The 26,002-nt window shown below is 45.6% G+C and overlaps 1 protein-coding gene across 4 annotated transcripts in view; it reads right to left on the bottom strand.

Moving 5' to 3' along the window:
- Positions 1-25,582, bottom strand: part of hipk2 (homeodomain interacting protein kinase 2) — a 59,259-nt gene extending 33,677 nt beyond the window's left edge. For 3 of the 4 annotated variants that reach the window (XM_057052232.1, XM_057052231.1, XM_057052233.1), the window contains exons 1-2: positions 25,208-25,582; positions 9,809-10,982 (exon numbers count right to left, since the gene is read on the bottom strand). In XM_057052232.1, the coding sequence (XP_056908212.1) occupies positions 9,809-10,982; positions 25,208-25,226 (1,193 nt within the window). In that variant the 5' untranslated portion in view covers positions 25,227-25,582. The remainder of the gene's footprint in view (positions 1-9,808; positions 10,983-25,207) is intronic. The other variant, XM_057052230.1, reaches the window with a different exon arrangement.
- Between the last annotated feature and the right edge of the window lie 420 nt (positions 25,583-26,002).

Below are 26,002 nucleotides of genomic sequence, written 5' to 3'. Positions count from 1 at the left end.
CTGGTATTGACCACATCCACCAGGGGAGGGAGCAGGTCAATGTAACAGAGTGCAGGGGACCATTTTGGACCACTTAACTATAATCAGTAAATGCACCCCGGCTGCAATTAGTGCAAGGCCACCCTGAGAGTGTTCGTCTGTGTTTTATTCTGCTCCACGGGAACCTTGTAATGCAAATAGCACTCATCACTCCCGGGGTAACAACGGGAAGAGGAGGCGGGGAGGTGTGTTGGAGAGCAGTGCTTCTCTGGGCTTTCCTGTTTCTGGTGGAAATTATAGATAAATCTTTGTGTACTTCTGTAGCACAATGTTCTACTCCAAACAACTCGCTGCAAAATAAACCTTTCAAAACTGGACTCATGTGGTGAGAGAACAAACTAAGGGCCATCAGGCTCCACGTTCCCCCGTTCAGATTCGCTCAGATATTGGGGTATATCCTGAAGGACTATTGTGACTTCTTTCCTGCAGGGCTTTTATTACTGCCTTTTTATCAAATAAATCAGTTGTTTTTTGAAGAAATTTTTCGGAGGCCAAAGAAGACTACCCACCAATGAAAAATTCTGTCGATCCGAGCCTCGACTCAGTGTTGACTTGGCGCACGTCAGGCACACAACCGTCAGCAGAAGGACAGGCATAAAAACAGCGGGCCTTCTCTGCGTAACAGATGCGCCAGCTATAAATGATTTTAAACTATTTTAGTATTCAAGGATGGAATTTATGCATAAATGGATGCACATCTCAAGGATCACAAGAAAACCTGCTGCGCGACAATGATTTAGCCGTCGACTGATTCGAGAGTTGCAGAGTAGGTGTCTCTGAGACTTGTGGGTACATTTAACTGTAAGACACCTGTAAACACGCACCCCCAAGCCCGCACAGAGACACACACTATCTGACCTCATTATCCCTCAACCACCTGTTTACTGCTCTAAGAGAACAACACCCACATTTACACATTTTCCACAAGTCCACATGGTTTAACCTGCACATATTCTATAGGTGATTTCAGTCTAAATATCTTATAAACTATGGGCAATTCAGCCTAACTGCTGTCTGTTTGGGCGACAGCTTTTGTGTGCAGATTAGCTGCAGCTCCGTGCAGCAGCGCCCAACTGTCACTTACATCTGTGCCCTCATGACCAGCTGAGTGGGATGAGGCTTTGCAATCCTATATGACTCCTGGATGCGATGATTGAAATGCCAGGCAGATTTGCTCGGGGGACAAAGGCCAGGATGAGGGGAAGCGTAGGGAGGGAGGGCAGGATGAGCAGAGGACTGAGAGGTGGAGCGGGAGGGAGGGAAGATAAAAAAAGATACTAAACAGGATAATTCAGTCCTTCCAGGTATTTGCAGTGTTGCGATTACAGCAGTGAATGTTGACCGATTAATCCAGCTAATGAATTTTATGGCCAAATTCTTCCAATCTTCCAATGAAATTTCACATATTTGTCTCAACAATTGATCATCAAAAATACTTTTGTGGCCCCAAAGATGCAAATAGATGGTTTGGAACAATGCATTTTGATTTAGCTTACTGGTAGATTTTCACTGCAGGGTTTGTACAACAGAAGAGTCTCAAATACATAAGTAATGCTGTAGCACAGATGAATATGACCACAAAGATGGGCTGCAGTTCCTGGGTTATTCATGCTACACTCAAAAATGATAAAAAAAAAAATAGGGTGTTTTCCTCTTTTAAAGGGCTCTCTTTCAGTCGTAAGATATTTTCTTACTATACAGATAATTGCCAAGCCATGCTGGAATAACAGACAAAGTCACGCTCATGTCATCCCTCCAAATTAAAAAATTATTTTTAGAAGCTGCTGCAGAATCGATGGTTCTAAAATACCTCTGTATCTGACCTGACTTAAGTCTACATTGAAGCGCTACTGCAACAAAACAAGGCACGTGTGGGACCTCCATCTGTCACAAGCCTTTAGCTCACTCCCTCGCCGAGGAAGTAAAAAAACTTTGTATCACAATGTAAAGCTTGTTGTGAACCTGGAAACAACAGCTCAGTTAACAGCCACAGTATAAAAGCAAAGTCATGCCAAAGACTTAAGCAAGAAATCTGAGTGTGTTCTTGAGTTATCAGAGAAAAAAGTATTCTGAAGGAGGCCGATGACTCAAAGGCAGTAATAAACAGTGTCGTGGGGAAAAACTTCGCTCTTTTTGAGTGCTAACAGAGAGCACGGCTGCACAGTGCACACAGCTGGTAGCACACTGCAGATGAAAGCCAATTTGGTTTCTTTGTGTAACTGAGAGCTTCAGTTGGACCACAGGTCCCACTGGAACAAAGACAGATAGAGGAAGAGAAGAGGAAGAGAAAGCAAGAGAGAGCGAAACATGTCGTCCAGGCCCACCTGGGCAAACAATAGCAATGAGATGAGAGTGTGGCTCAAGGGCCCTCCCTGTCCCTAAAGTACACAGCTGTCGGTTGGGGTACGCAGATCAAAACAGCCCCAGACTAGTTCAGGTGTTGCACTTGCAGAGGCAACAAAGCCACAGTTGCTATGGAAATTACCACATCAGATAGATTTTTCTAAAAAATCCTTTAAAAGCAATGCATGCATGCATCATTTTTTACCTACTTTAATGGATCATTTCCTTTATGACCTAAAGTTAGAATACTGATTGAGAAAGCTAATTGTATTTACTTTTATTTTTTTGGTATATAACAGTAAAACCTAAGGCTGGAAGCTACTTTTCAGTGCTTGTGATGCTGATGATGTTATCATTCCATTTCTGCCTTCATGTACAACACTGGTGACAGAAACAGAGCCCCAAGGAAAGTGTGAATATAGAAGAAAAATATATAAAATAATATGCTTTATTTGTCTTTATACAAATCATTTGCATAAGGAAAGATTCAAGGCTAGGTGGCGGGTCAATCCTGGGCTGCTGCAGCTTCGGCCGCTTTTGATGTTTGTGTTCCCAAACTGCTGCATGGAAAAGACCAGCATTGCGAGAATCATGTGACACTGCCTGCAAAAGGATCTGCGAAGATAAGATCTAGAGCTACAAGGAGAATGATAGATCCCATCTTTCCCAGCCCCGCATCACTTGTCCTGCCCGTTGAGTCATCCTGCCAGCCTCGGCGCCGCACGTGCAGCGCCACCGTCGCGTTCGGGCAACAAGGCTGCGTCTGTTTGAAGAGAAGCCATCTGTTTGGTGATATATAGATTTGGGTTGTAATGAACTTCCTGACGTCCCTCCGGTTCGAAGCGATGATGTGATGCAGCTCGGGCTGATAAGGAACACTGCGGTCCTGTTTGCTCACAGATCAGTGATAGCCAGTCAGTTGACGCCATTACATATGTTTACAATATATGCGCGAAAGGCTCTCCCGCCAGTGCTGCAGGCCAACTGGGATCTAAAGACCTTACCATGGTGGCCAAACACAGCAGAGAACTTCATTAGTTGGGTCCTTATTGTGTGAAACTTTTGCAGCGCTGCAGTTTGGCTGTGCTAATAAATCATCGTCCCTCCTTTATGGCGCCGTCCGTGGAGCTGATAAAACAAGGTGTTTGATCAGGAAAAGAGATTTAAAGCTCTCCAGGATGGCACCCCCATATCCTAATGCTAACTCTTTTAATAATTAAGCCGGATCCAATGCATGAGTAATTCTTTTTCCAAACAAATTACACCTCAGCTAAAATCCAAAGCAACCCGATACATCCCGGCGATACAATGTCTGTCGCAAGGTCCTATTAGTCATTTTAAATTATTTATCAAGTAAAAGAAGATTAGCATCAGGCGAGTTTAAGATCAACAGCTTAATCTATCAACAGGATTTTCAAATAGGAAATAGATTATAATGATCTTAGTAGAGATTACTGTTTGTACCTTTTGCGAGGGTGAACTATAACAATTCATCTCTGAATTGTGGAAAAATGTCTGCTATAGCTGCCTTTTAAAAGATGTTTATATGACTTTATGAGTGTTGCTGAAAATAGCCCGAGAAGTAGGAAGACGGGTCTGTCCAGAGTGAAAAATGGTGTCATTTTCCATTGAGCGACAACTATCAGCATGTAAGTGACTGGGCTGGCAAACAGTTTCCATCAAAGATCAACACACAGGAAAACAAGCAAATAGTTTTCTTCTAAAATGCTCGACGGAGAAAAATCGAGCCACTGTGTTCAGCTAGGTGGTGTCATCAAAGCCTGTATTTCCTCTCTTTTTTTTTTTTTTTTTTTCCTGGGGGCCACAGCTGGCGGGCTGAGCGACACCCTGTCTGTCCACTTGCCTACAAACTATATAACCTCGATTAGGAAATTCCTTTGATTGAGAAAACAAACGCATCTGTTGGGTTCTGTTAGGAACTTAATGGGAGCCTGCGTGGCCCCATGCACACGGGGAATTCTCTGTCTGTTAGACGCACATACTGGTGGCCCTAACCAATCCCCTCTCCCCCAGCTGGGCAGCCATAACTCACGTCGCTTTGCCTTTCCTGCATTCCATCAGGCTGTTGTCGATGGTCATTAAAAAAAACTCGTAAAAAAAATTTTGGCACACAAAATTTGAATTTTACCAACACAAGTATGACTAACTAAATGAAAACGTTCTCTCATTCCTCAAGTGCACATTTTCATTATTTGCTCGAGCATAACTTTAGTGCCCCAGCTGCATATTTTCCACCCTGGTGTTGGTATTTAAATATTCATAGATGTGGATAGAATGGAGTGAGAGAGACGGTGAGCGAACAATGGAGAGGAAAGAAGGGCGGGAAGAAGCCGCGGCAGCGTGCGGTGGTGAGGGGCTACCCCCTTTCTTGAGCTCCCTGCGGAGGGATGGTGGGCATATGGTAATGTTGGAAGGGAGGGCATTAGCAGGGGGGCTCCTGATTTATTTAGACCTGGGCGGGGGGGCACCTGTGCAAGTCAGTTGATGGTAACCATCGCAGTCTGAATCAAGGGAAGAGGGCTGGGGAATGAACACACCGCTGCTGCTGTGAGGAATTTCACCTGTTCGTTCAGTGATTTTCAGACTAAAGTGAGAAGAAATGTCTATTGTTCTGTTTCAGTCAGACATGTTATTAATGACCTCCTAGTTTGGGATTTTCTCCAGTAGCCTGGGGTGCAACGCAGCAGCTCTGCAAACACCTGTAAGGTTGAACAAGTTCCTGCCTGTGTGCTGCCAACATTTGCTCACCACACCAACAGCTTCGTTGAGGGTAGAAAAAAAAAGAAACAAGGCATCCCTGTTTCACATAAGCCAATCAATAAAGAGCAGAGAAACTGCAGCCTTAGTGCTCTTAAGTGGGCGGCTTGCTGCGTTTTTATCAAGGCAGCTTAATTTCCGTCAGTTTAATATCCTGGGAAATGTATGGAAATTGAACTGTAAGGCGGAACAAAGAGCAGTAGCGAGCACGAAACAATGTGCTGGATCTCAAAGCGCTCCCTCTTATCGTGAAGTGCTCTCGTAGCATCATACACACGTGCTCATATACACAGACGTGTATCGATCGGTTCGGCCTCAGCTGTTAGGTGGTTAAGTTTGCACTTTGAGCCCTTTGGTTCAATCAGTCCTTATTATTTGCCAAAAAGGCCTGTGAGCTGATGACTGAATTAGTAGATTCCACTGTATATGTTTTACCAGTCAATTAGCTTAGCTGCGACGTGTCCCAAGTGCTCAGTAGAGACACATGCAGGAACTGCCCAGAAGCAAATAAACGAGAAAGAAATTGTGATGAATGCATGTTATGATGCATGCTGAGGTGACGTGACTGCGATAAAAAATGGGGCGATCAGTATTTATCATTTCAGGAGTCTTTATTTGCCAGTTGCTGATAATGGGTGATGGTTTCATCAACAGCCCAACTGGATGTTCATGTGTCATCAATAAACCTGATGATTTATTATAGAACATTATGAACACACAACACATGATAAACCAATAGTGAAAATCAAGTCAGTTTAATTCATTTATAATGTTTTATATGTATTGGGAATATCAGAGTGTATTGGAATTGTGACAGCTGTAATAAATTGAATCAATTTATGTCTTATCATAAGTACTGGTGACCATCAGGTGCTTTGAACAATGTAATTCAGATATGATTCATAAAAGCCATAAATAAAACTGTGATCATACAGCAATACAGGCCCAATATGGGTTTAATATGTTGCGATATGTTTAGATACAGAAATGGAAAATAAATCACGAAGAGGAGTGAAATAGGAACATCCCAAGGCAGCCGTGAAGGCTGATGAGCATTAGAAATAATCTGCCACTGCTTGGGGGGGAAGAACACTGTTCCAGATTCTGGTAAAGAATGCAAAACAACAGCCCCAATAGCACTGTCACTCTGCCCTCCACTCCTCCGTTCTTTTCCCCCCTTAGTTTCATGAGAATCTCCGGAAAAACAACACCTGCACTATTAATGGCGCCGCTGCAAATCAGCATTTCTGTCTTTTCTCAATTCATCTTTCCTCCTCAGCAACTTGATCCCACCGTCTGCACACCTTCCCCTCCTTCTATGCTTTAAATGCTTCACGGAACAGTAACTAATGGCAACCTCATTCACTAAAACAGCCCTTGATGTTTGCCAGGTTAAATGTGCTGGAACGCCTGCCCAGCCGGTCCGGTTGTGCAACCCTAACAACAGATAGAGCCACAGATAGACAGGTTGAGTGGCGGTTCATCTTTCAATGAAGCTGCCTCAGCCCCAACAGTGAGAGCGCTGAGCCCGATGGAGGCAGATACATATTTCATTGGGTAATAAGGCTACATAACACATAAGCCAGGAATTTCCACAGAATCCACCGTAGCATTAGAAAAGCCAGGATCTAAAAGCATGAAAGGAAAATGCAGAGTTCTGCAATGTGTATGCAATAATGTCCCTGCTGCAAGGGGCCCTGTTGCTTTATTAGACCTCGCTGAGGCAGACATCAGTGGTGACATCAAGCCCACATCGCATACTCACACACTGTGAAATATTTTCTTAGCACCCACAATGTCAGCTACCACACAGATGATTCACGCATGTCCAACCGTGTTCTGTGACACGTTGGTTCAATAATGCTTCGAGCAGTCACGTCAGAAGAGACCTTTACCTACTAACGAAGACATTTCCTTTGTTTTACAACTTTCCCTCAAACTGGTCCAGACGTATGTGGAGTGTAGGAGGAAATGCACAGGAGCCAAGCAGACCAATCCCAGCTGCCTGTCTGTCTCAAAATGTAGTTACAGTCCTGGAGAGGTGCGTGTGACCAGATGTGTGTAGGGTCCCTCACCACAGCATTATTATACCATTTGTGTGAAGCTTGGGTGTTATTTACTCTCCCCTCCAAATATGAGAAATGGGAGTCAAGAAACTCCCAACCAGAAAGTGCGATCAACCAAAAAGAGGAAAGGGGGCTATACTGCTTTTATATTTTCATTTGTCAGCATTCTGAAACTCGAGCCAAACCTTCTGTCTAAGAAAACTCCAGAAAAGTCCCTTTTCAACAAAATATCCCTACAAAAGCTCTTGTCACTAAAAAGTCTAAATAATAAATAAATTTAAAACCATACTTACTTCTAAATTTGCAGCAATGTTTTAAGTTGACCCAAAATAGAAATGTAAATGACACCTAATTCTCGTTACAGTTTCTCTTAAAAAGATAAGGTTAGAACATTAAGGCAGCTTGCGCACAATAATCATTTACCGCTTTTTATTTTAATTGTTGCTAAGGTGTCACCACCCTCTCATTGTCAACAGCAATCACATGACCTGCCAGCTGCACTGCTTCAGAAATCTTTACATGTATCAAATGTCTTGGCACATCCACTCATTTAACGGCCTCTAGCTGATGTGATAAATATGGCAACCATTTCCAACAGAGACAAGAAAATAATCCCTTTATCTCGCACAGTGTCAGCTTGAGTAGCCGGATTACCTGTTACATCATTAGCAATAAACGGGAAGGAGAGTTGAATAAGTTTGAGGGCACGTATTGACGGCAAACAAGAGCATCTACAACAGCAAACAGGAAACAACTTCAAAACGAAAGTGGGTAAACTGCAGTCAAACACCTGCGGCGTGACTGTGGATTCAGGTAGGAAGGATGAACTGAGCCACAAAAAGAAAAGAAAAAGTTCAAGAATTCCAACCATCCTGTGTGGTGTTGTTGTAAAATGCACAGTGCAACCTTATCATTTTTCTTGCCGCCAGTCAAAGTCATTTAAGTCATTTAAATCATTTTTTTAAAAAACTCTTACATCCCATATTTAAGATGAACCTCATCTATGTGAATCATGTGGCCTTCCTTCTCATTATTAGCCTTGTCTCATTTAATTCCATCTCCGCAAGACTTTCTGTTCAGAAGAATGTGAAGTCACAGAAACCAGTCACAAACACTTTGTTTGATGGGAGCCAAAGGAGGAAATGGGGGAACGTTTGTTCTGGTCTGGAAGATATCAAGTAGCCCAGATGCAACAGGTTGTAGCTGGCAAACGCCACCTGTGTGCACTCTTTAGCCCTGATCAAGGCGTTGTCTGCGTAAAGTGAAACTGCCGTCTCATCTGAGATCATCAAAGATCTCGCCTCCCATAAGTCTGCCCCCTGGACAGTTCTCCCAGTGTGTCCCGCTACAGCGCACACTCTCAGCACTACCGCTGCCACCGCTTGGTCCCGGGTCGCAGTGTCTCCAGGCCCGTGTTTTGGTAGTGAGTAGGCGATTTTAAGGTTGACGTCAGCCTCTTCCCTCTTCTCTTTCACTGCCAACAGGAAATGAAGGGATGATCTCTCAGCTCTCCACCTCTCATCACTCCCAAAGTAGCCAAACAAGAACATTTTATGGCCCATTTGTTGACCTGGAGCCCAGGAGCAACAACAACAAGCCGCTAGCAGGAGCACTGAACGTGCACAAGCCAGTTTCAATGCAGGGGTTCCACTGGATGACGGTTATGATAAAATGACAGAAACAATTTCCTCCTTCCTGATTAAATAGAACACTATAATATACAGAGTATCATCTTTTTCTTTTTTAAATCCCTTTTAAGCAAATTGGTCTATTAACAAATTTTCAACTCTTGCAGAACTACCACCTGGCATGTACCTGAGCAACATATCATTTATGATATCATACGCACACCTGTTCTAGCTAGATAAACCCTCTTTTCATGCTGACATGGACTATTAACGCTGCCTCTACTAAAAAACAGAGTTTCTGCCGTGACAAAAAAAAAAACAGCATTAAAGAAGCGCCTGGATAAGGAAGTTAAGGCCTTCCCAGAGATTCATCTGGTTCTAATGCAGGGCCTGCTGGTGTGGATTACAGGCACATATTACAGAAGAACTCCGGCTGACCCCCTCATCTTCGTCCCAGGGGAAATAGGAGCCAGCCATGTTAATGGGGGATGAGGGTCTGGGCCCATTAGGAGCAAAAGGTGAATAGAAACCAGTGGGCAGGCCGCCACCCCATGATTGGTGGAGTTCTGAAAGGATTCAATACTGAACAAAAAAGTCGCACCAAGAAAATGTTGCTTCACACATTTCCTGTGCACTGTCTGGTCTTTGCCTGAGCTTTAAAGACTCACAAATCCCGATTGACACTAAAACACGTCTTTTTTATTACATTAAAGGTGTCACAAAGGCCAGGTGTAGATTGTGCGTTAACTCACGAGACAGCGATTTTAAAAGTTAGTTCTCAGAAATGGTTCTACTGTCAAAATGCAAACCAAGAACAACAAGAAAACTGGAGCAAAAGCAAAGAATCCACAGACATCCAAAAAAACATCTGAAAATAAATCCAAACACAACAATTCCCTCTCTGCAATGTTGCAAAAATTGGCAGAATTAGTGGTTTAATCAATAAACTCTTACCTGTAGTATCTGGACTGCAGATAAGTGGAGCAGACCGCTTTGGAAACATGACTGGCCGATCCAAAGTCAATCACTTTGACCCTGTAGGGCTGCCGAGATGGGTCCACGAGCATGATGTTCTCCGGCTTCAGGTCGGCGTGGATCAACCCCAGGCTTTTCAACTTCATCAGAGCCGTTGCCACTTGCTGGAGCACAGGTCTGATGTATTTGAGTGGCAACGGGCTGAATTTGTTTTGTTTGAGAAAGTCATACAGGTTCTGCTCCAGCATCTCAAACACCAGGCACGTGTGGTTTTTGTGCTGGAAGCACTCGTAGGCCCTCACAAAGTTGTAGTCATCGGCACTTTCCGTGCTGAGTCTCGCCAGGATGCTCACCTCGATCTGACCCTGCCGAGCGTACGAAGGGTGGTTCTTCAGGATCTTGATGGCCACGATCTCATTGGTGCCTCTCTTCCAGCACTTGACCACCTGGCCGAAGGTTCCCCTCCCCAAGAATTCCAGCACTTCGTAGGTGTTGGTCATGGAGCAGAGCACCTCGTGTTGCACTAGCTGGTAGTCACCTTCACTGTTAGAGCCACTGTTCTTGGACATTGCTGTAGAGGTGGTGGTGGCCACCGTGGCCACTGTGGCGCCGCTGGCTGCTCCGTTCTGCATCATCGGTGGTCCGTGCTCCTCAATGATCTGCACACTGCTGTTGTTGTCAAGCTCTTCGCTCTTACGTTTAAGCCCACATCGCTGGTAGGTATCCAGGAGGCTGACCGTGCTGCGGCGTGTCAGGTTGTGAACACCAACTAAGCCACCCAAACTACTACCTCCTCTGCCGCCGCCACTGCTGCTGCTGCTGCTGCCTCCGCCCCCGCTGCCCAACAGAGACCCCACGGCCCCTGAAGTGCTGCTAGCTGAGGCGACCACAATGTGGCCCGCGCTGGCCGGAAAGATGAGCGTTTGTTCGTAGGGCAGGGTGGAGCTGGCGACCTGCAGGGAGCTGTTGATGCCGAGGGGACCGCTGGCGGCCGACAAGTTCTTGCTGCTGCTATGGCTGTAGACTTTGCTGTGTGTGCCGTACCCTGTCATATCCCAGTTGCAACTCTGCTCCACCTTCATTTTTTTCACGCTAAAGAAGGCACTTGATTGGAGAGTGTGAGGGGAGAACACTTGCACTTGCGAGGCCATACCTGTGACAAGGGGTGGGGGGGGACAGGAGGGGAATGAAAGTGAGATGTTAGAAAATTGAGAGTGTCGGAAACACGAGCTGCAGCCATAAGCCTTAAATAAAAACAGCTTGGGTGAGAGGGTCATAAAAACATGAAGAGCATCACCGATGTGTCAGCATTTTAAGCTACTCCCCTGTTTGGTATAACATTAAAAACATTAAATTACACATGAGCCTAAAAATTTGTTGATTTGTGATTTTAGGTTTCCAAATTGCACCGTCATCTAGAGTTTTGTGGAGTGAGAAAAAAAACAGCTATTCAACTAAAACTGGCCAAACAGAGATTGTTTGTTTGGGGTTTTTTTTATATAATGAGAGTATCACAAAAATAAGTAGGTAGACTGAGAGGGGCTCCTGCAAACTAGAGGTTCATGCAGAGGAAATGACATTTCCCTGCTGTTTTCCATCTGCAACAATGTAAATAGGCTGAGTGAATACTAAAGGAATACCCTTTCAGGATACACTCCACAGAGACGGCAACACAAATCCGTGAATAATAAAAAAAAAAGGAATGATTGCAATTTCCTTCCCCGCTACACAGGCCAGCTCTTGTATTTATTGGTAGACAATTACTCAGTTTAGGAAAGGTGGTGGAAGAAATTTCGTTCGAGAGTGGTGCCGGGGCACTGAACTCGCAGATCACGAAGACAACAAAACAAAAGCAAAATTGCAGCGAGGCTGCGCTCTGAACTCCTGGGAATGAGCTGCCTCAGAATAAGCAAACGCTTCTCCAAGCAAACAAATGGCCAAAAATAGTCCCCTTTCTTTATCTCTCCCTTTGCAAACAGCCTTGTTATTTGTAACATTGAACCAATTAGAACAGCACATTGTGGATGAGCCTTAACGACGCTGCTTCAACAGATTCCAGTCAAACACTAAACAAAGCCTACTGCACCTGTATCAGGCCGAAGGGCTATGCCACAATCAATAAAGAAGGTAACAAATTCGTACAAACGCCACTTTTTTGGGCCATTTCTGTGCGTTCTAACAGAAGCCCATAAAATGTCGTGCTGCAGGAAAATGATTCGATGCACTATTTTGACAAAGGTGGGAGGCACTGGAGGATTGTCAGCAGTATTCTGCGGACAGAGAGCAGAGAAGGGGGAGACACTCTGTCATTATTAGCTCGTTGAGCAGTGATGATGATTAATTCAGTAGGATGTGGCCAATCCCCTGTCCTACTTTGCTTCATTTGTCTTTTTTAACCTCTCTTCCTCCTTCTCTCCCCTGCAGATTCTTGCCTTCGCCTTTCTCTGGCCTTGCACGGACTTAGTTATCTGTGTGGTCATCTGGTTTTAGCCCTAATGCTACAGGATTGAGGCTGCAGTGCACATTAGAGGGCTCACCGTAAGCCCTGTGTGTCGTTTTACGGTAGCATGCCCGGGCGGCACTCACTTCTCTGCATCAGATGTCTGCATGCATGTCCTGATAATTAAATGTACATTTTTGATCAAAGCAATTCACCGTGAGCACTCCAGAGTCCGGAGAGGTAATGAAGATTGTCCGCTATGCTATTAGGGGCAAAGCTATCTGCTAATCACATAAGCCCTGAAGGCCAGATGTCACTCCTTGGATTACCAATTCCTGTGGCTGGACTTTACGCTAAAAATAATTTGAATGATGGTTTGCGTCACAGAGCTGCGTCAACAGTATGTGACTGGGAGCCTGACAAGGATAATCAAAGCCGCCTGCTAACGGACACAAAGATAGATGGACAGACCCAGCCATGGATTGTTCCTCTTGTATGAAATGCCAGCTTATCTGGCAGTGTGATTACGGATAGCAAGAGGTTTTAGAAGGCCAGATTGAGGCTAGCTGCGGCTTGCATCAGCATCATGGAAATTCTTCCTCAACCTCGTCATTCATTGACTTTGTCAATTCCGAGGCCGTCTTCAGGGGGCAGTGAACTAACGGTTGCAAATGTTTAGCTAAACTGGGAACGCTAAATCAAAACATTGCCAACAAATACATGGTAAATGTACAGGAAGTCCTTGAGAGCTTGGAAAGCTAAAAAAAGAAAACAATATCCCTTTGCTAAACACACTGAAGTGATTCAATACGTTTAAAAAAAAGGCTGGAATGTTATCTTGCATGAGCAACAATGTGCCCAATTATACTTTGATGGGAAAGCGGCTCCCGGCCCTGTGAATCGCTCTTTCCCCCAACTGAGGTTCAAACATATTTATGATCTATAACACAGTGTAATCTGAAGAAATCAGGGCCAAAGACCATGCCTCCGGCTGAAGTATATTAGAATTTCTAAAACCTGTGCCAAGAGCAAAACTGTAATGGCCCATTGTTGCACATTTACAATGTTGGAAGACCTTCGGTAGCCAAGGCCTCCCATTTAGCATACCTAAGGAACATGTGTGTGTATATGGAACCACACACTGCAATTAGGCACACCAGAAAGGCATTTTTCACTGTTTAGAGGCAGCAAGTTGAAATGTGGTCAGTGTTTTCAGAGCGATTGCCTCTCTCTCCCTGTCAGAGGTTTGTTAATCTGCTTTTTTGGCGGCTCATGACCATCCTGCGTGCTGTGCGAGGCTGAGGAGGAGGACAGGCGGAGATAAAGGTGGGGAGAATAGAGTGGGGGTCTGTGGCTTTCGCACACTAGCCTGTGACCTGCTTCTGTTTGCTAGGTTTTATTAAACCTGTCATTTATTCCCTGCTGACAGAATGACAGACAGTATTGATGAGGGTGCCTTCAGACACCACCGGGCCCGTCACACCCGCTCGCAGTAATTGCAAACGCAATTTTAATATAAAAAAGTCAGGCCTCAATGCTCTGTGCTTTATCATTGTTTGAAGTGGTGCCCTTCTTAATGTTTATGCGTTACACCAAGATGCATAAGATGCAATTAATGGTAGAAGCCCAATCAGGTATCATAAAGGGAGGGCCCAGTGATAGCAATGTTTCCTGTGAATGGGGAAGGGGGGAGCGGGGGGTGTATTTGGCTGACAGCCTGAATGACAGAAGAAACCGATGGACCGTATTGGACAGCCTAACGATTGCAGAACTGGCTGGACTGGTAAGCCAAATGTCCAGTCAGGGCCGTCTAGACAAAGCATTATCTCTGTTATTGTGCCGCTGTCTTTAGGTGCACCCAATCACCTGGAATAAATAAAGGCAGAACTGAAGGTTTTGAACCAAGAGAGCAGCTTCAAACACAACAACAAATCCTCCTCATAAGCTCGAGTCCCTGTTATGCCATTAAAAACATAGCTGGCCGAGCAGGACACAGACAGGGGTCCTCTCAGGAGGGCTAATTTTACCAGGGCATTAGGACATTAGCAGTGGATCATAGGGGCTTTAACATGTCTCTTGTAGCTGCAAATGTGGCCTCTGTTCTGATCCATAAATTCTCAGCTACAAGATGATAAAGATCAACTAAACAAAAGTGAGTCTATGGGTCTTCAGATGCAACTGGGAGTAGAATTAGTCAAATTTTCATCAAATAAAAGTCCCATGATTCACTTCATCATTGCTGAAGCATGAAGACCTGCATCTTTTTGCACGTGCTGCTTTAGCTGAGCTTTAGATTGTGTCGTGCTGCTATGACGTCACGCTACCTGTGCGGCTAAAGCAGATCCTGCCATCTGGCCCTGCTACAGCGGCAGGCTAAGGCCTGCTATTCCAAAATGTGTTCCGCCCTGGAGTGAACTCAACAGGCAGCAGATTCGTTTAACATCTATTTAATATGAGTTTCATTAGAAATCTGCATTACAAATACTGTATGGACACGAATGATCACCTCTGATAGAAACAGTGGTGTTGAAGCATGGTTAAACATAACCATGGAAGAGAGAATATGCTGTCCACACGTTCCTATCAGTAAGGGAGAGCGGGAGCTCATCGCAATGCACTATCTCCCTCCCATAGCTTTTGACTATCCTGTCAGCTTTTTAGCCGCCTCATCTCTGCTTATTTATAGAATAATTCATCAGACACTCTTGCAGGAGATGTTGTCAGACAGGCTGCCGCTCCGTTGTTCTGACCACAGAAAAGGACCGTTTTTGCTCTGCTCTCTCGCACAAATGCACAAAAGAGGACAAGTATCCAGCGAGCATATTGACGGCCTAAAAGGCAAATATGAATGCTATTCGGCAAACATGCACAGGACTTCTCTGCCCCCTCCCTTTCTGGAAACAAACAGCCACAGATACAGCGTGTTGTGCTTGCTGTGAGATAACACAATCACTCAGCGCTCGTTCGAACTCACATGCACAGACACAGAGGCAACCACGGGTGACATGCGCTAAAGAATACTTAGCACACCAACCAAGGCGGATTTGAGTTATACCAGCTATAATTTATGTGCGGTTAAAGTTTAAATATTAACAGTCCCGATCTAAAGCCTCACAAAGTTTAAGGGTCTGTAGATAAGATGTTAGCGAGTCATGCTGGGATCACAAAGCAACTGCTTGTCAGGAGAAAATATTTGCCTTGCAAAGAAAGAAAGGCTTATTAAAGAATGAGTATAAAATATAACAAAGGAATTGTGCGCTGCATCATTGTGACAGTGTTAATCATAAAGGAGTGACTGAAACATGCCCAACCATGAAGCTAAGGCACCTGTTAGCTCTGCTCTGCTGCACTTAATGTGACATCCACCACTGTGTGCAACAACATGTGCAGCTACCGTTGTGAACGCAGGTCCAAGAAGGGACGCACACCTGATAAGCAGATGTTCTCCAGAGTGCTTATCACACACGCGCGAAGAAAAAAAAAAGCCTCACCACACCACACTTCCTCTTATGTCATTATGATGAACAACGACAGCTGGACACAGTGCACTGCGATAAAATAGAGAAGTTTTCAGGGGCGTATGCTAGCCGGTGACAGTGACATTCGCACAGGGGCCTAAAATGTTTTTTTTTAAGCTAGCAACATGTTTACACGCTTTAAAGCATTTTCCTTTTGTGCCTTTTTTTATAGTTCCTCTGTCACCATCACAACATAAGGAGATGTAATCTAGTTATCATGTGAAATACGTTCGCATCTTAATTATAACCAGAACAATGCTAACCTGTTATGCGTACTTTTATCATGGCTACAGGTGGCAAAATGCACCCGTTTGAAAGGGCCTTTTCATTTAACAAAGGGCCTGTTTCAAAATCAGGTTTGCAAAGGGGCCTTTATGAAGATGGAGACCTTCAGTGTTTTGTACTTTCTTTGGCAGGAGAAGCAGTTGACATTTTAAAAAAAAAGGCACCAGATAGCACACAGCAACCTTTGTTTAATGCAGTTCCTGATTATTTTTACATGGGCTCCCGATTTAGTAGCAGGCATTTAATTTGTGAAGTACAGAAATGAAACCTGATTACCACATCCAAAGCGTAAAATGAGCTGACTGCATCGGGTGGGTAAACTATTTCTGTTGTGCAAAGTGGGAATTAGAGTGTGAAACGACAGGAGGTGGGTGGGGTGGCGGGGTGGGGGTGGGGGGGGGTTAGAGACGGAAAAGGCTATGGGGGAAATCACAGTGGGATGGAATCCACGGGGGACATCATGGCTGCCACAACACCCAGTGTCATTTTGCGATATTTGGATGGCATATAGTTTCTTTCTTTCTTTCTTTTTTCTTTCTTTATTTCCTTTGTCTTTCTTTCTTTCTTTCTTCTTTCTTTCTTTCTTTCTTTCTTTCTTTCTTTCTTTCTTTCTTTCTTTCTTTCTGTCTGTCTGTCTGTCTGTCTGTCTGTCTGTCTGTCTGACTGACTGACTGACTGACTGACTGACTGACTGACTGACTGACTTTCTCGGCTTTTTTGCAGCATTCGCCCCAGCATCCCCCAACATCTTGCCTCTTCTTCGGCAAAACACACGCCTCCACACAGAGGAGTAGTCTGATTTCTACCCCTTTCAAAACCCTGCCATGAACCCCGACAGCAGAGGAACCGGTCCAACCTGAACGGCCACCTGATGCACCAAAAACGCAGAGGCATTTTTCACCACTTCCACCAAACAGAGAAGAAACTGATCAGGGCTCTCGGCTTTCACGAAAAACAAGAGAGGCGTGCCTGCGAGGAAAAGGTACGCCTGATTCTGGAATCCCCCGTCATTTGTGGTTAATTGGCTTTGCTGCGAGGTAGTCCTGAACTACAGGCCACGCCACAGGGCCTAACCGGCGTGTTGAAGGATTCTGGGTGCTGCTGCAGCTGCGTGAAGGCCGGCTGTCTCCGCCCCTCACCTGTGGTTCTGTCCCTCCTAATGCTACACAGTTGTGTACTTCTGTCAATCCTCAAGATGACATATCTGTGTGTGACATTTCAGAAAAGTGTGTGATGATCCTGCTTGAGGTCCTATTAAGGCCACATATCTAACTAATTTAGAGGGGCAGATGCCTTTTTCCCACCCCGCCCCTCTAGAATGCGCCAACATGCACTCTTGCCATCACGCTGCAGGGAAACTCATCCATATGGATACTCCATAAATTGCCTTAATCTCATAATCTCTTTTCATCTTCTTTGCAACCCACTGTCATCATCAACATCCACGTGTCGCCTTTGACAAACGCGTAAGGTCGGCCGTGATGTACATTCAAACAGCTTTTAAAAGATTACGGCACACCCACCCACACACGCGCGTGTACGCATACAAATTTAGCGAAGGCGTATGTGTCCCTAATTCATCTGACAGTGTCTTGTAAACACTGCTGGTGCGTCTCTCTGGCCGCAGAGCGGAGCAAACGGCGGCTCGTCCGATTCAGCGCGAAACTCGCGGCTTCACCTGAGTTTTATTTTGCACCACACGGACAGTTTGAAATAGTAAAACCAAACTAGGGCCGACAGTTTTAGCGCCGGCGCACAGGACGCCTGTGGGTGAAGGACACGTCTCAAATTGTGGTTCAACAGGGTTGTGTTTTTTGGGGGGGAACTGCTCAAGAAATATTAAATAACTCAAAACAGGAAGGTATTATTAAAGAATCAACACTTCCTCTGACAACATGCTGCGTAACGTGTTTGTACAGGTTAATTTCTGCACCAGCCGCTGGTGATCCAGGCTTTTTATTTTCCATTTTCTCTGGTTCAAATTGGTTGTTCTAGAACAACCAATGAGCCTTTTAAATGGTGGTTAAGTGGAATGCCAGTAAGTCGCGTTTCATCAGCAGAAACATGCTGCTGACCACACAGAAAGAATCTTTAGACTCCGAGGGAATGAGGATGGTTTGAATGCACGTATTAGATGGGGCAGGTTTAAGGAAACAACGACATCGTTGCCAAAATCCCTCTTAGAGCAGTGACCCTCCCCCTGTTGTACCCATCCAACACCCCTGACCCTGGGCCATGGCCTTGGGGCCCTGGGCCCAAAGAAAAAGGTATTCATTTCTTCACCCACTCGACCGTCTCTATTTTCCACCTTATTCCATCTCTGTCACTCTGCATCACTCGGCCCCTCTAATCCTGAATGGGGCGGGCCGCTCGAAGGGCCACCTTCGATTTGGTGCAGCAGATTTAGTCACCGGGCGCGTCTTTGCTGTGACTGCATTCACGGGGAGGCTGTATTGAAACTTTAAACCTCTAAAAATATCAGTTTTCAGTTATAAATGCAAAAGTTTCAAACAGCAATAGTGGTTTATGTTCTCTAAAACATAAATTAATGTAGTCTGAGAAGCTTATTGCGATAAAAAAAACCTCTTATAGTGACAGGCTTTCAGCAGATTCTCATGCCAGTAGGCGACTGGAGCAGCATAAGAAGAGCCACAAGGTTTTTTTAATTGAATAAATGAATTTAACATCCTTCCTTTTTTTAACATTATGTCTTTGAAAGCTCATAAAAGCTTGGTTTCAGCCTTGAGCAGCAGCATTTCAGTTATTTCCCATATACATGAGGGTATTGAAAAGTGATAGGAAAAATATGACATATTAAAACTTTCAAAAAGATGCACTTTCACAGGAACAGAATATAGAAAAGAGAAATAAATTAGTTAAGAAGGTGAGAAGTCAAGGGTGAATGTACGGAGAAAAATAACCAGGCATAAAGCGGCTCATTTCCTCGCCTGTTGACTCCTTTGACGACCACAGTCGGTCTCCTGCCCTGCTCTCTGCCCCCCCACCTCCGGCTTTAAGCAGAAATGGACTAGAGTGCCTGCCTGAGCTTTGAAGTCCTTTGGTTATCAGCCAAGCGTGGCGCTGTACCTGCAGCCATCTGTGAAGGGGCCACCGGCAGCCACCCGCCACTCCACTTCACCCTCCGTGACTGTGAGCGGCCGGGGGGAGCGTGGAGCTAATGGCGCCGGGGGCGGCACTTAGGTCACGTACGACGATGCCCACAACTTTGTCCGTGTCAGCGAATACTGACGCATGAAGCCAGAACACAAAAAAAACACCTTAATGGTTCATTTCAGCGTTGACCTGTGGACACTTCTGTGTCACCTTTAGCTTTTTTAATTAAGAGTCTACGAAAGTATACCTCAAAGGAACTGCGTGATCAAATTGCTTTTCTTTGATAATTCAATTCAGACTAGCGTCTGCCAAATAAACGGCCTTTTTTTCTCCAAGTAAAAGTCAAGAAAGGCAAATTTAATAGGGAGCAGAGTTTACTTGGAAAATCTACTCATTCTGCTACATTGTAAAGTAAAGCCTCAAAACATTGAAAAGTGAAACAAAGCTGAATGCTGCTTTGGTTGTCTAGAAATTAAAATCAATTAAAAGAGTTTGATCAGAGCAGAAGACATCTACTTCCGCTGAAATACTAAACTAAAGAGTGTCAAACCTCAAACTGGCATTCTATACAGAAGAGCCCCCGCAGAGAGTGACAGTCGCTAAGGAGCAACAGGCTCGGCTCCAACAATCAGCCATAATTAACGCGACAACACATACAAAAGTAAATGTGATAAAAATCATCTGACAGATCAGAACAACGTACATAGCTTACTCTCGAGCAAGGAGATGAAGTCTAGAAGTGATTTTTTACATTTAAATCTCCCTGTCAGCTCTCTTTCAGCTGCACACATTAAAAGGCCAAAAGAGCCACGGATACGTAGCGGCAGCTCACTTCCAGGGGACACCATGTCCAGGTCAGCATGAAGGGACATTATCCCAAACAACAGGATTAAGACCTGCTCGGCCAAAAAAACAAGCGGGTGGTTTAGGTTCGGGGGGGGTTAGAGATGTTGGCAATAGGGGGGTTGACTGAAGCGGGAAAAGATGGGGTGGGGGGGCACATGATTAGGAAGAACAAAAACGCTACAGTAGTTAGACCCCTCCTCAGACCGGCCTCTAATTACACACACAGACACACACATACGGGGGCTTCCAATCTGGCCATCAGGCTGTCGCTGAGGTGTCACATGGGCACCATGTGTGCCGGCTAGTGGCCTCTCGGCTTATCAACAAACAGAATGGGATGGAAGGACAGATAGGAGATGCTGTGGTGGGGGTGGGGCCAGAATGCGCCAGGCGGGTCGGACTGGGATGGATAAGGTAGGGGAGGTCACCGGCAGATGACGGGCATCTAAATTGAGCATGCGATGGGCCAACAAAATCTACGCACTCAGTAATAATATTCACATCGGTTGAAGGGGGGTGGTGAAAGGAAACAATCTGTCACCCGCAGCCCCTCACTCACCAGGAATCCCTGTGTAATTACATCTTAACAGGTCCTCCTTAACAAAAGGCTTCATTCAGTCTGCGCTGGGCTGAGGAGCAGTCAGATATGAACCTTTGTGCTTCTCTCACCGCTCATCAAACCAAACATACGGAGGTACGGAGACTCTCAGAATCCTGTTTGCACGCAGACCCCCCATTCTTCCCCCATCTCTGCTGACGGTTAGTTCCCTTTGGCCCAAGGATGCTCTCCTTCTTTAGAGAGGATGGTCGGGTCTTTTTTTCTCCAAGGCACAGCAGGGAAACCCACGTTCCTGCAGAGCCTCATTTCCCAATTAAATTCAGTTCCAACCACCAAGCAGAATAGAACATCTCATAGAAACACGCCATTCACAGTAAAAGTGTTAATCTAAACTCGACAAAATCTAATTTGACTGCAAGCGGCAGGAATAAACCCCCATGTCACTACAATGGCATCTAAATGGAGGTTCGGCTCGATACAGAGAGCTGGAAAATGAAAAAACTTCGCAACTTAATAAAGAGAGTTCTTCACCAAAAAGATAGAAGATATGCAAAATTATAGATTTAAAGGAAAAACCACATAATATAACAAGCTTAATAACAAGAAAGCAAGGTAAAACTCTTTTCCCCTGGGTTTCGGAGCAAATGTGACTAAAGAAATGCATTTACAAATTCAACACAGGAAATTAAAAAAAGCTGTTTTGGACGCTTTGTGTATTGACCGTGGCGCCTCACTCCACACTCCTGATGAAATATGTCAGCTGACGTAAACACGATCCCAGATCAGATCACATCCTACATGAAGACAGCATCGAGAGGGTGGGAAGAGCCTTATTTTGGTGTTAAAATGTCAGAAGGGATGGAGATGTAAGGTTTATTACGTACAGGTTGATTACAGGTCTGCCCCACTGGTGTCCTGGAGTAACCACAGTCGTGGGGGTGGGGGCAGCCGCACGACAGTGTGAAACGAAAGAGCGGGGAGGAGAACTTTCAGAAGGGAGGGCCCGAAATGCACAGCAAATGAGAACAGCTATGTCTTGCTGCATTTCAAGCCTATTTTCCACCACCTGAGCAACTAGGATGATGCGTCTGGGACCTCGGGGCAATTTTCCCCCCAGAAGTTTGCAGGAAATCAGCGTATGAAAAGTGAAATAGCCAGCGTTATTCTGCTCGTGCTCTGGACCGGGCCTCCCGCAGCAGACTGGCCTCAGCTAACCTGTCATTTCAGTTCAATCTGACCGCCCCCCAACACACACTCACACACACATCTGTTTCCAAAAGCCTCAGCGCACACCTGTGAGCCATTTCACATCACAGAGCTCGCCTGTTCTGCCGACTTCATCAGCGCGCTCATCTAAGCCTACAGAACCTGCCTTCACCCCCCCTTAATAAATGTCCCGGCAAACTGGTGGCCGGCGAATGACTTTGCATCCTTTTCAACTGAACAATGATTGAATAATACAAAACGCGACATACCCGTTTAAACAAGCCTTTCCTCCGAACAGCTCAAGGATTTTGCATCTGGTCAACAAACAGATCCAAACTGAGCGGCGCCAGATAAACAGCTGGGAACGACACTTGTGGGGATCGGCATGGGGGGGCGGTGACTGTTTTTTGACCTGGAATATGTTCTACTGACTGTTTACGTGGGACCCCTCCCATTACGGCCTAAACAGTGCACTGCTTGTCATAACAATCAGGACTGGAGACCCTCCTCATTTACCCCAACGCAACTTAAAGGGCACGGATCTGAAAAGAACAGAGCAGGAGAATCCTGACAACGGAATGGTTTATTAACATTTAAGATCTTTTTTTCTTTTTTTTAACGCCACTTTATTTACACTTCAGTAGACGGAGAGAGATCAAACGCTGAAAGGAAATACAATTCTAGAGGGAATTGCGTGCGAGAAAAAAAGGGAAGCCAGAAACAGTTTTTACTTTCCACATTAATAATTGAACTATAAGTTCACTCTTGCTTTCATATGTCTAAATTATTATTACTGGGATTTCTGATTTGTCCAGTCCTCCCATTGTGGACATTCCAGCGGATACAGCCTTTCTTTCGGACCAATTTCAGACTTCTGACTCTTTTTTTTTTAGCTGCGTCCTTGGTCTCCGACAAGGGAAAACATTTGGAATAATAGCTGTAAAATGACAAATATCCGCAGGGACATGCACTGCTGTCACCCTGAATCTGCCCTGGGGTGCCGCCCTGCCCCCCCGGTCCCCACAGAAAGGGCCTCCAGGATTCTTCCTGCAATTCTAATCAAAGTTTAAAAAGCTGCAACCTTGGACTCACGGCGCGGGTCGCGGCTTGTGAGGAAGGTATCAATCATGCATGCTCCAAGCATGAATGAGGGGAAGAGGGAGGGACGAGAGAGGCGAGGACGGGTCTCTGAGAAACTCCGGCGTCCCCCCCTGTCCTCTGAGGAGTCTTTTCCCATCATGCCCTGGAGGTAACTCAAACTTGCATTAACGCGTAATGGCCACGTGAATGATAAAACATCCATCTGCCTCGTGATCGTGTGGCACCTGTCAACGCCATCAGCGGCGGCAGCATCAACGACCTCTGAGACGCAATCTGGCTTTTTTTTCCTTCCAGATGGGAATCACATTCTGAAAAACATTCTGACCCAGGAGAGGCACAACTGGAAATGAAGATGGTGCCTACACAGCTGTCTAATCCTCTTGCAGCCTGAAAAGTGGGTGACGGCACATGTGGAACAGGCTCATTCACTGGCAGAAACAGGTGTACAAACAGCCACGAGCCCACCGAGCCGGGCACAGAAGCCACAAGGGTGGCCGAGTGCTCACTTTTCCACATTGCAGTGAGCCCCTGGACCCTCTCCCTTTCCCCGACATCCATCAAGGCGTCATCGAGGGTTACCAGGACCAGCGTCCCGGGGTGATCCGGGCCGAGGGAGAGCGAAGGCAAACAAAAGAAAGCAACGGGAATTCCCAATGGCCGCAAAGTTCTGCAAACACCTTCTGCGAGGAGTTTTAACTCCATTTCAAATTACCCGAGGAAGCAGTTAATCATATAGATTTTAAGTTATTAGCTGCCCTGTAGCTAAGGGTGAGTAATCACCATAATAGCCGCTCTCGATGTATGTGAAGGCTCCCATCAGCCCCCAAGACCTATTTTCCACATAACAGCCCTTTGCAATAGCGAGGAGGACAGGCAAGGTAATTAATTCCCCCCGCCGCCTTCCTTTCTCTTCCCTTCTCCTCGTCTCCTTGGTGAGGAGAAAAGCTAGGGAATGTAATTTACACTAATTACCTTTAGCATATAGGAGTCTCATTCCAACTTTCCTTTTCATGTTGAAATGACACAGTCTCCAGGGCTTCACCCCCACACCCCCACTCCCCTCCAGCCTCAAAGGCCACATTATTCCAGTTGTCACACAACAGAAGTAGAGTTTGCAGCAACATTTTGGGGGGTCGGGAATTGCCTGGAAATTCCATCACATTTCCATCCGAACTCACATCTGCTGCGCCTCACGCAGAACAGAATGAGAAGAATCGGTTTCATCAAACGCCACCAGAGGGGCTAAAGAGTAGGTCAGAAGCCATTAGACACGAGGTTGCAACAAAAATAAAGATCGGGACCATCAGATGCAATGCTGAGCACTGGGCTGGAATCCACTCTGCGCAGGCACCTGATGCAGACTCGGTGTCCTAATAGGTCAAAACGCACGACAACACCGATACTTCTGATTGCATGGACATCTGCTGTCAACCGTGCGTGCGTTCGCGACGCACTACAACAGCAACGCCGCTCGTTTGTGTCATTTGCCTCTGTTGTGCAGTTGCACCTCTCGTATCGTCACGGGCCGGTTGCATTGTTTCACCCCCTTTTTAACCGTTTGTGCGGCCGCGCAATCGCAGTGTTTTTTGGTTGGTTTTTGGGGTGGGGGGTTGCGTGTGAATTGGTCTCATATTAAAAAATGAAAAGCATGACAGCAAACAATCCAGGGGAAGCAGACGGGGGTCGCAGTCTCTCTATTAGATTAGTCACAGCCACAATGCTGCAGCGATGGCGAAATCTCCGGGGTTTCTGCCGGCTTCTGCTGTCCAAAACAAACAAGATGTAATCATAAAAACATGATTAAGCTATAAGGTAAACTCGTCCGACCGGTGGGTTGCAATGCTGTTGTGGAAACATGGGAATTGAAAGGAACGGAGTGGAGACTCGGTCCGATCGCTTTCTCGATCTGACAGAGACAGAATTTCGAGCCAAAACACTGAGCACAACATTCCCAGAGGTCTAATCCGGGTCTGGACAAGCGTCTGCGGCTGTGCTGTCTGTTTTTGACCTTATCCAGGAAGGTTCGAAGCCTTATCGGGGACATTTCAGCTGCTCGGATCAGCCAGGCAGCGCAAACCGACTGAGCAGTCAGTAAAATGTTCTGGAAGCAAAGTGGGGCTGCGGAGCCCGGGTTCGGCACCGGATTACATGGAAATGCGCGTCAAGTGGTTCTGATTGAAAGGTGAGAGGGCGCGACGCATCTCCCGGTCCGTACCAGCCGCAAACCAGTGACAATTGATCCAGGCGGCTGAGTGACTGAGCCCCGATCAGGATGAATAAAAAGCAGCACGCTTCCCGGAGAGCCTTACCTTCGTATACAGGGGCCATCGGTGCAAGCGCTTCTGTAATTCATGGCAAAAAAATAAAGAGGGGTTTCTTTTCAGAACTCAATGAAAATCTGCCATCTTGAAGCGCTGATGAGAGGGTCGCCGCATTACTGGCCCAGTTCATTAGTAAGAAAAACGCTCATAATTCACATCCAGGCGGGTCTCCGGCGGAGGATTCGAGGCGACCGCGGAGACACCAAGCAGAACCGATCCGATCCGGGGCGCCGTGTTCTCCGTGACCCAAGTGATGAGCAGCGGCGACGGTCTCCGGTTTTCCCTTCAGCTATTGTGCGACATGTCTGTGAAGTGAGGAGTCTGCAAAAGTTGCACTGGTCAGAGCGCAGCGAGTTTGGCGTACAGCGGGGGAATCGAGCGACGATCGAGTCGATGGAACGAGGAGGCGCATCGCTCTGCGCTCCCGAAAGACATACGCACATTATTATTATTATTATTATTATTATTATTATTATTATTAGTAGTAGTAGTAGTAGTAGTAGTAGTAGTAGTAGTAGTAGTTTAAAATTATTTGTCCATTTACCTTTATTTACATTGGCCCACAAGACCAATTCTTTTGAAATAAATCCCTAAAAAATCCTCATCGTTGTCGTCACCATTTTCTTACGCTTTCTGAATGTAAAGTTTCAGATTTTAAAGACGTAAAATTTCTGAACCTGCCTCATTCCAGGCATTTGGGGGGGGGGGGGGGGGGGGGGTAAAAAGGAGTTTAAAAATAAGAAGGAAATCATTATAAATGTTACAAATTGCAACGAAAAACAT

This window comes from Takifugu flavidus, chromosome 13 (genome assembly GCF_003711565.1).
Source record: "Takifugu flavidus isolate HTHZ2018 chromosome 13, ASM371156v2, whole genome shotgun sequence".
NCBI classification, from domain to species: domain Eukaryota; kingdom Metazoa; phylum Chordata; class Actinopteri; order Tetraodontiformes; family Tetraodontidae; genus Takifugu; species Takifugu flavidus.
This window is presented reverse-complemented; position numbering and strand designations above follow the sequence as displayed.